This window comes from Glycine max, chromosome 2 (genome assembly GCF_000004515.6).
Source record: "Glycine max cultivar Williams 82 chromosome 2, Glycine_max_v4.0, whole genome shotgun sequence".
Taxonomy (NCBI): domain Eukaryota; kingdom Viridiplantae; phylum Streptophyta; class Magnoliopsida; order Fabales; family Fabaceae; genus Glycine; species Glycine max.
This window is the reverse complement of record NC_016089.4, coordinates 3,922,115-3,933,069: the sequence shown is the minus strand read 5'-3', so window position 1 is coordinate 3,933,069 and position 10,955 is coordinate 3,922,115. Positions and strand designations below refer to the sequence as shown.

Below are 10,955 nucleotides of genomic sequence, written 5' to 3'. Positions count from 1 at the left end.
GTAACGATCTAAATCTGCGGAAGGGGAATTCTTTGGGGTTGCAAATATTGGAAGAAAAAAAAACGAGAATTTAATTTAAAAATTTAATGAAGAAAGAATTATAATTTTTTTAATAAATTAATTTCATAAATTTCTTTTCCTCATTTCTTATACCCCAAATCTTAAAGATTAACTAACAGATTGTCCAAGAGTTTTTAATTTAAAAAGTAAACTAGTATTTTTGTTTATGCAAATTTTAATGTAAATTTTTATTTTATATAATTAAATTTATAATAAAAAAATTAATTTTAAATATATAATTTATATTATAATTAAAATTTATAATAAATAAATATTTTTAACATATAAATTATATTTTATATTTACAATAAATAATTTATATTGTGATACAAGATTGTGTTTCACTATTAGTAATTTCTTTAAGAACATATTGAAATTAAATATAGACATAAATATGAAAAATAAATAAATTGAAAGATATAAGAGATTAAGAAAAATCTGTAAAAACATTATTAGTGAAGGAAAACTCTAAGAAATGGTTTTGTTGAAGAGTAATTCTTAAATTTTTTCTAATTCAGGATAGATATTTCAATTTATACATATATATACACTTTTTACTTAAATTAAATAAAACTTTAAATTTTAACTTTAACCTTAATAATAATATTTAAAATATAATATGAGGTCAAATGTTATTTGAATGCTTTAAATTTATTAAAAAGTTATATTAAATAACTTGCATAGTTTTAAAACACATTTTTCAAATAAAAGTTAATATTTTTCCACGCTTAAGAAAAAACCTTACTAAAACCCTAAAAGGCGTCAACAAAATATAATAGTAATAATAAATAACTAAAAATACGTTACTGCAATTCTAGTTTCTACACGGGGTTGGTGGGGTTGGTCAAGTGCAATGAAACGACGTGATTTGCAGACCTTTTCTGAAGTGGAGGTGTTTGGTTCATATTTGTCTTTGCCCCTCTCTAACCCCACGTGCCGCACATAAGTATCTCAAAACCATTATATAATAAACTATGGGGGAAATGAAAATTTAGTGATGCTTACTTGATTAGCAAAATATATTAACTATTAATTGAATATAATAAGTTAATCAAAATGTAATATAAGGTGACGTAATTTCGTTTATTTTTCGGAATCTTATTAGATTGTGAAGATTATGATATATTTTTTTATGTTTGTTAGAAAGTTATAAAAGAATTAGTGGTAACTTTCTCCTAAAAATTCATATTTTACATGTTCTCTATTTTCATATTTTCTTGTAAAAGGGTCAGAACTTTATATTCTCATGAGAATGTTTAAAATAATTTTTCATTTTTTTTATTTATACTCATTTATTTAATATTTTTATTTTTGAATTAAATTAAATTTAAAAATATTTTCACAAATTAGAAGTATGTAGTAAATATCTTTGATGAGAATAATATTTTTAATTATAGCATTTTAGAGAATATATATAATTAAATCCTTGAAACAAACATCTCCTAGAGATTTTAATTTGATTGAACATGTGTGAATTATTATAAATCTTTAGTATTTATCTTTGATTCTTACAAGTAATTTACTTTAATTAAAATGTAATTATATTACTGATTAACTATATCTTAATTTAATAATATTACTTTTTTAAAATTATATTTTTATTTAGTGAACAAAAGGGGAAAAACCCTTACTCAAAAATCTCTAAAGAAAGTTACATTGGTAAAATCTGCCAAAAGACCATAAGATAAAAAGTTAGGATGAAATTCAAACACACGTCCTCCACTAGGGCCAATACAAATTTTGCGAGAGAATCTATAGTCTGGTTTCCTTTTCTAAGAGTGTGTGACAAATGATTTTAAATAGTGATTCACAACCGTAATGACAAGGTATTTTGACTCACTGTACCGCAATTACAACCGCAATTGTGACCACATCAGCCACATTTGTTTAATTTCTGACTCACTTGAACGGCAACCACAAGTACAATTTAAAACCATGGTGAGAATAAAATTGTGATTCCATTTCCTGCGAGTCCGTTTCAACAGATGATATGAACCCTCATGGCACAAGGGCTGACTTAGGATCGTCTAGGATTAAACCTTGATGGAAAATGCGGAAATTGATTAAGGAAAGGATGGAAAATAAGGTGGCTAATTTCGTGGGTCTTAATAAGGTGGTTCTTGGCATAAAATGGATGAATGGGATGGTAAAACGTAGGTTAAGTGGTGGCTGAACAGAAATATAGAAATGGCAATAACTGAAGCTACAGGGCTCCAAATGAGGTGATTCCAAAACGAGGTGAAAGGTCTCGTTTTGAAATTCAATTTAGGCTCAAGAATCACTTAATTTGAGTGCGTAAAATGGGAGTTATGGCCACGAGATAATTCTGGGCAGAGGTGGATTTTCTGGAATTGTGGTTTGAAAGAACAAGGGTGATGATGAAAGGAAGGAAAGAATCACTCTTTCCAGCGAGGGCAACACACAAAGGTTGTGAAAGTCCTTTGATACAGCCAAGGTGTTCTTGAATCACTCAAGAATTTAGGAGAATCACTCTCACTAAGATAAAAGAGATAAACTCTAATTTTCTGAATAAAACTCAACTTGTGTTTATTGATAAAATGGTTCAGCTTTATATAGAAGCTTTACAGCAGATTTAGTAATGACCACTACTAGATTAAATAATTTATGCATTACTAGGGATAAAAAAACTTAATGGCTGAGTGTAACTGAAATTGTGCACCAAAAGTCACCCCCAACAGCCAACTTCAGCCACCATTTGGTCTCCCAAAAGGCTGATGCCTAGGTTGCCAATTGGGCCCTTATTACAACTTGAACTAAACCTAACTAAAACCCTTTTAGTTGATTAACCCAAAACATATTTTGGTCAGCCAACTTTACAAGGATTGGGCCATTATTTAGACAAACTAAACACTCTAAAATTGAGACAAAGTGGTGTCATTCAGTCCTCCTCCATTTGGGCCATGATACAACTCACAACCTTGGACTTTTCTCCTTGAAACTTGGGCTTGTATTCAAATAGTATGGACAGCACTTGTTGAAGAGCTTCCTTGGATTTCCTTTCTCTAGCCCTTGTCATAGGTCCTCCAAGTCCTTCAAGTGGATCCTTGCCCTTGCTCTTGGTCATGTCCTCATCATTCTCTCCCTCTTGAGAAGGATTTGTCCTCAAATCGGATTCTCCATCTGCATCAAAAAGAGGTAAATCAGAGACATTGAAGGTGGAACTAACATTATACTCACCGGGCAGCTCAACTTTGTAAGCATTGTCATTGATTCTTTCAAGCACTTGAAATGGTCCATCTCCCCTTGGTTGAAGCTTTGATTTCCTCTGTTCCGGAAGCCTTTCTTTTCTCATGTGCACCCAAACCCAATCTCCGGGTTCGAAGACAACCTTCTTTCTTCCTTTGTTGGCTTGTTTAGCATAGCTTTTATTTTTCCTCTCAATTTGATCTTTGACTCTCCCATGAAGCTTCTTCACATAGTCCGCCTTTGCTTGACCTTCTTTATGCTTAAAAACAGAAACATTAGGCATAGGCAAAAGATCAAGAGGAGTTAGTGGGTTAAAACCATAAACAACTTCAAAATCATCAAAAGTGTTAGTGGTCAAAATCTGATTTTTGCAAAACAAGATATATAGTGACTGTTTAGCACGAAACAACCTCTTGACCTCACTTTTGGTGGCTAAATAGCTCTCCCTCACTTCAAGTGTTTCACTCTTCTTTTGTTCACTCTTTTTCCTCTCAAGTGTTTCCCTCTTTTTCTCACTCTCAAGTGTTTTGCTCACTTTTTCTTTTTCTTTTTTCTCTTGAAGAAGTTTTTCTCTCATTTTCTTTTGATCCTCACACACTTCTTGTGGACTCAATGGCTTGAGCACAATCTTTTTGTCTTGGTGCATGAAAGAGATCTTGTTGGTGTAACCGTCATGATTGGCTCTTTTATCAAATTGCCATGGTCTCCCCAAAAGTAAGTGACTGGCCTCCATAGGAACAACATCACAAAGTACCTTATCATTGTATTTCCCAATGGAAACGTCCACTTCCACTTGCTGCCTCACTTGCACCTTCCCATCCTTACTAAGCCATTGAAGTTTGTATGGCCTAGGATGTGGTTTAGTAGCTAAATTTAGCTTTGACACTAATCTAGCACTAGCCACATTGGTGCAACTACCTCCATCAATGATCACCATGCACACCTTGCCATTGATTAAACATCTAGTGTGAAAGATGTTTTCTCTTTGGCTCTCCTCCTCATGCTTCAATTGACCACCAAGTAACCGCCTAATCATCAACAAATCTCCCTCCGGAGTCTCCTCTTCCTCTACGTACTCACTCTCCTCTTCCTCTTCAACATCAGATTCACTTATATATTCTCCATCTCTAAGAACCATGGACCTTTTGTTAGGGCACTCATAAGCATAGTGTCCTAGGCCTTGGCACTTGAAACACTTCACATCTCTACTCCTTTTAGAGGGTTCCTCTTGGGAATTTGAGCGAGTTTTTGATGGGATAGGTGTGGAACTACTAGAAGTAGCAGCCCCATCTTTCTTACCTTTGTGTTTCCAACCAGAAGAATCAAAGTTGGTAAAACTCCTCTTAGCCACTCCCTTCCTTTTTAATTGTTGCTCCACTTGGATTGCTTTGTGAAGCAAATCATCCATTTCAACAAACTCCTGCAGCTCAACAATATCACGGATATCATTAGTCAAACCATTAAGAAATCGAGCCATAGTTACCTCCTCATCTTCTTCAATATTTGCTTGAATCATGAGCACATCCATTTCCTTGAAATACTCCTCAACCCCCTTGTTGCCTTGGGTTAGTTTTTGGAGCTTGAATTTCAAGTCCCTTGAGTAACTAGCCGGCACATACCGCTTCCTCATGATCTTTTTCATCTCCGTCCATGTATCAACCATTGGCTCTTCATTTCTTGCTCTCTCCTTTTGTAGCTTGTTCCACCACACAAGAGCATAGTCGGAAAACTCCGTGGCGGCAAGCTTCACCTTCTGGTCCTCCTCATAGTTGTTGCATGAGAAAACATGCTCTATTTTCATCTCCCACTCCACGTAGGCCTCCGGATCATTCTTTCCTTTAAATGGAGGAATGTTGAGTTTAATACCATCAATTCGGTTTTGTCTAGGAACACCATCATTCCCTCTTCTCCTCCTTTCTTCTTCATTATGATCTCTATTCTCCATTTGATCCAACCTCTCATGGAGCGCATCATCTCGTTGTTTCATTAACCTCTCCAAATGTTGCATCAAAGCTTGCATTTGGAATTGCGAAAGCCCCACTTCATCATTAGGATTAGTACCTGACATCTCAAATAAACAAATCAAACGTAACAAGACAATTATAGTTTCTGTTTGAATACCTCACCCACTCAAGTGTATCACACAATTATGGCTTTTCTCTAATGAAACACTCTTGCCTTTTACCACTCTAATTCCCCTTGAGTTCTTAGGCAATTCAAGAGATTATGGCCACAACAAAGAACAATTCACCAATATGTGTAAGGTAAGGCTAGAGACAAGGAAAAGGTTAACCAAGAAAAAGGCTAACAATGTTTTTAGGCACAAATGAAGGAAATAAAATTCAAAATTTAGGAATTCAAGTAACAATCCTTCATGCAACCAATATATTACCTTAAAGAGATTTTTTTTTAAAAGTTCTTCAAGCATGAACCATTCAGCCCAATTTTTTTTTTAAATTTTGCTTATACGAAATTCTGCTTCTTTTTTTTTTTATATCAAAGAGATCAAAAGGCTTAACTTTTGCAATGGTTCAGCCTAAAAAAAAAATATATGAATAAGAAGGTAATATAAATGGCAAAGAGAATAAAGAAGGATGCTACCCAATATTTCCAGCAAAGGAAGTGTTGATCCTAGAACCGGAGCTCTGATACCAAATGATATGAACCCTCATGGCACAAGGGCTGACTTAGGATCGTCTAGGATTAAACCTTGATGGAAAATGCGGAAATTGATTAAGGAAAGGATGGAAAATAAGGTGGCTAATTTCGTGGGTCTTAATAAGGTGGTTCTTGGCATAAAATGGATGAATGGGATGGTAAAACGTAGGTTAAGTGGTGGCTGAACAGAAATATAGAAATGGCAATAACTGAAGCTACAGGGCTCCAAATGAGGTGATTCCAAAACGAGGTGAAAGGTCTCGTTTTGAAATTCAATTTAGGCTCAAGAATCACTTAATTTGAGTGCGTAAAATGGGAGTTATGGCCACGAGATAATTCTGGGCAGAGGTGGATTTTCTGGAATTGTGGTTTGAAAGAACAAGGGTGATGATGAAAGGAAGGAAAGAATCACTCTTTCCAGCGAGGGCAACACACAAAGGTTGTGAAAGTCCTTTGATACAGCCAATGTGTTCTTGAATCACTCAAGAATTTAGGAGAATCACTCTCACTAAGATAAAAGAGATAAACTCTAATTTTCTGAATAAAACTCAACTTGTGTTTATTGATAAAATGGTTCAGCTTATATAGAAGCTTTACAGCAGATTTTAGTAATGACCCACTAACCTAGAATTAAAATAATTTAATGCCATTAACCTAGGGAATTAAAAAAAACTTAATGGCTGAGTGTAACTGAAATTGTGGCAACCAAAAGTCACCCCCAACAGCCAACTTCAGCCACCATTTGGTCTCCCAAAAGGCTGATGCCTAGGTTGCCAATTGGGCCCTTATTACAACTTGAACTAAACCTAACTAAAGCCCTTTTAGTTGATTAACCCAAAACATATTTTGGTCAGCCAACTTTACAAGGATTGGGCCATTATTTAGACAAACTAAACACTTTAAAATTGAGACAAAGTGGTGTCATTCAGTCCTCCTCCATTTGGGCCATGATACAACTCACAACCTTGGACTTTTCTCCTTGAAACTTGGGCTTGTATTCAAATAGTATGGACAACACTTGTTGAAGAGCTTCCTTGGATTTCCTTTCTCTAGCCCTTGTCATAGGTCCTCCAAGTCCTTCAAGTGGATCCTTGCCCTTGCTCTTGGTCATGTCCTCATCAACAGATATGTGATCAAAGCTACAATCCCTATCCAGAGCAATCCTTTTCTCAATGTCCCCCAACCCTGCCTGCACAATTAGTGCTTATATTTAAGGAAAAACATTATCAGAAACTAAAAGTAACATTTTAAAACTTTTTGAAACGCCAAGAATGTATTTTACTTACAAAGAAAAAAGAAAATGAATAGAAAGAAAGCATCTATCCATGATAAGGAAAATGCAAGGGGAGCATAGAAGAAAAACCTATGAAGCATCGACACGACACCGGACACGACACAGACACGGATATGTGGACACCTGTAATGTTCAAAATATAGAACGTAGTACGGGTCTCGTGTCGGTGTCGGACATTGATACGGACGCGTGTCGAACACGGCAAGGGACTAGAGTGTCCGTGCTTCATAGAGAAAAACAGGAAGAAAAAAAAAAGAATTGACCAGAAAAGGAAGAGAGAAATTGAAACCTGGGTCTCTCTAAGAGTTGGAATAGAAAGAGAGCAGCTGTACAGTAAAGAATCAGCATCATACCACCCCGGACACCAGCTGCCTTATCCAACTCCCTGGCAGATACTCGTTCATAAAACCTAAATCCATCAAATAGAATGTGTAACTTGGTGTCTTGTCCCGTGGTCTTCTCGTAAAGCTTAACATAATACGTAGATCTCAAGCAAATTAGCTCATCAGGCATCGTCAAAAATTGTTGATCAAGCATATCTGTGCTTTCAAGATTCCTGAGGTGCCCAGTGGATGCGTTCAACGTCATGGATAACCTCAATAATGTTTCCACTGCATAGCATCCAAAGTTTGTTGATGTTTCTAAAAGTTCGTTCAGTCGTGAAGGATCTGAGCAGCCATCAATAAAATGGTAGTAGACACATTTTACGTGAATCTCGCTTGCAACTGTCATGAGTTCTTTGCATCCTACAGATAATAGCAACGGAACTTGACATCCTAAATACCAAAAGTTTCCATCGTGGCTTGGCGGCATCAATGAACGCTCAGTCTCAGGATCCAGTGGGAGATAAAATTTGAGAAATCTTAGACGAGGCATCTTTTTAAAGTTTGAGAACTTCTTAAAAGTGCTTAATTCCAGGCGTAAATCTATAGCTTGAGACACATCTATTTGCATGGCTTCCACCTCATCAGTTCCCTGAAAAATTCAAAATAACATTACTCAAATATTTTCATATTGATTCAAATTTTCACACTTTTACCTGCTCATGTCTCAATACATTGTATACTTCCTCACTATCCCGCAATCGGCTGCGTCTTCCTGGATTGGTAATAGATTCTTGACGAACTATTTCGCAACCCATTTGTCGTGTCAAGTCATGCATTTGTATTCTGTTGTCTTTTGAAATTGTTATCAGAGCTTTTCGTTGGAGAACCTCTATCCCTACAGCACCATAAAATCCCCAAGCATCCAGTTGCGTAATAACGTAGTCTTTGCTGTCTTCTTCGAAAAAGAATGCAATATCTAGAAATGCCTTTTTCTCTAATTCTTCCAGTCCATCAAAACTGAATCGTAACACACTCTGAATTTTCTTGTTGGGATACTTCTTGATTTTGCTTAATGCAGACTCCCACATGTCTATAGTGCTTCTGGAACGGAAATCTGCACCTAAAACTCTTAAAGCTAAAGGAATGCCCTGGGCTATTTTAACTACCTCTTCAGTTAGTTTTTCATATCCCATTTTAGGTTGGCTTTCATTGAAGGCATTTAAGCAAAAGAGTTTGAGGGAATCTCGCGAGTCCATTTCCTTGACCTCATGAATTTGGTGAACACCCCCACTCGTAAGCACATTCTGATCTCTACTTGTTATGATCACTCTACTCCCTGCACCAAAGCAAGTTGGTTCGCCAACAAGATCTTTTATTTGTTCAGAAGTATTTACATCATCGAGCACAACCAGAACTTTTTTCCGACCCATCCTTCTGATAGAAGAATTCAAGAATCTTGCTTTGCTTGTGCCACTTGTATGGAGTCCTTCTCCCTCAAATAGTTCAGATATAAGTTTCTCTCGTAAAAGACTCAATCCATGTTGTTCCAACTCTTCTTTTACATTCAAGAAGCATAAACCATCGTATTGAGAAGAAAATTTATCAAAAACAGCACGGGCAATGGTTGTCTTACCTATGCCACCCATGCCCCAAATTCCAACAAAAAGAACTTCACTTGATTCCATTAACAATAAGGACTGAATCCGTGCAATGTTTTGATCAATTCCAACAAGACCATTTGATTCACGTGGGCAAAACTTGCTCAATTTTTCCCAAATGTCTTCGACGATTCCATGGACAAGATCTGATTCATCCCTTGCATATTGAAGTAGTAAAGAAATTATATAAAGATAATGGATAAAAGTAGAAAAAAAAAATGATGGTAAAGTGTATTTGGAAAAGGAAAAAAGAAAAGAAAACATACATTAATTAAAAGTGTATGAAAGAAAATCATATATAAAACAGAGGCTAAATTTTTTGTTAAAATCCAAACGATTAGCTAGAAATGCAGTTATAAAAGGAAGAATTATATATCTTATTCATGCAATATATTTTCCCAACACTTTTCTTTTCATATTTTAGTAATTGGTAAAAAAGATACATTAATTAAAAGTGTATTCGGAAGAAACAAACTAAAAGAAAAACTTACTCAAAATTGGTTGGGTAATGAAACCCTGATAAATCAGCCGCTTTTTTCATAGCAGATCTCCAGGTCTTTACCTTGAGCATGTTTTCCTTGAGTTTTTCTTCATGTTTAGCTAAAGCATCTCCATAATCTCCACATTGGTGCCGCACATGTGATGGATCTACATTGAAGAAAACAGGTAGTACAATCTGTTTATTTATTTCCATGGATTCAATCATTTTGGCAAGCTCTTCCAAGCACCACTGTGATGAAGCATAGTCTTTTGAGAATATGACCAATGAAATTTGTGATTCTTCAATTGCTCTGAGAAGTGAGGATGATATTTCATCTCCTCTGTCAAGTCTCTCATCCACATAGGCATCAATCTGTCTGCGGCGCAATTCGGTTTTCAAATGGCTAAGCAGACCTTTGCGGACGTCTGTACCTCTAAAGCTGATAAAGACATCATGTTTTATTTCAGTAACATGACAAGAAGATGAGGATGCCATCAATTGGACTGAAACAAGAGCAAAAACTGTCTTAATGGTGCTGATCCCCCCTCAACACAAATAAGTATGTTTTGTTATTGAGGGACTTTAACTCAGTTGGTTGATCAGAATATGTGAGTTATTGTAAAGTCCGATACATGTCTATGATTCCAACGGATAAAAAAATGTTCTATTTTATCCGCAACCTGAAAAAAAAATTATTGAAGGAGCAAACAACCCATCACAAAGTGAAAATTAGATCCAGAGGAAAGTATTTGCATACTGATTTGGAGAAAGACATTTGAAGGAGTTGTCCTGGTTGTTAAAGTTAACAAAATCTTACAAAAATGATCAATACCTCTGCTAGAAAGTTAACGATCAACACAAACCGGTCAAGCCACCAAATAATTGAAAGAAAGGATCTCTGTAATCTGTATATATAGCAATGGATACTTGAGAAATGTGGAAAGCTTTATTTCCTATGCTTGAATGTTTGTGGTAATTTGTATTATTTAAATATGAACTGGACTGAGGAAAAGTAAAGTAAATGGAATTGGATTCTCTGAAGGTTTACGCGCAAAAGTTATTCTGTCGTTCCTATCATGTGATTGTGAACCCATTCACTTCAAATAAATTGTACCGAACACATTTATAGGGGAAAAAACTTAAAATTAATAGTATAAAAATTGAAAAAGGATTTATATTTATAAATAATTATTATAGTTTTGTAGAAAAATTAATCTTTAAAACACCATTTTTTATTTAACAAATTACTGAAAAATAAAATTTTGAGCTTT

General features: G+C 35.2%; 1 protein-coding gene across 5 annotated transcripts; it reads right to left on the bottom strand.

Annotated features, from left to right (window-relative positions):
* Nucleotides 1–6,458: 6,458 nt before the first annotated feature.
* Nucleotides 6,459–10,755, bottom strand: LOC100812128 (disease resistance protein RUN1). 5 transcript variants are annotated; one of them, XM_041010840.1, is made up of 6 exons: nt 10,517–10,752; nt 10,276–10,364; nt 9,695–10,187; nt 8,259–9,360; nt 7,509–8,194; nt 6,921–7,114 (listed from the first exon to the last, which is right to left on the bottom strand). In XM_041010840.1, exons 3-6 carry the CDS (start codon nt 10,177–10,179, stop codon nt 7,033–7,035), a joined length of 2,355 nt encoding a protein of 784 aa, XP_040866774.1. In that variant the 5' UTR covers nt 10,180–10,187; nt 10,276–10,364; nt 10,517–10,752; the 3' UTR covers nt 6,921–7,032. The 5 variants fall into 5 exon arrangements, with proteins under 5 accessions (XP_006574651.1, XP_006574650.1, XP_040866774.1 ...); XM_006574588.4 differs by having other exon boundaries at nt 6,459–7,114; nt 8,277–9,360; nt 9,695–10,364; XM_006574587.4 differs by having other exon boundaries at nt 6,459–7,114; nt 9,695–10,364; nt 10,517–10,751.
* Nucleotides 10,756–10,955: the final 200 nt, after the last annotated feature.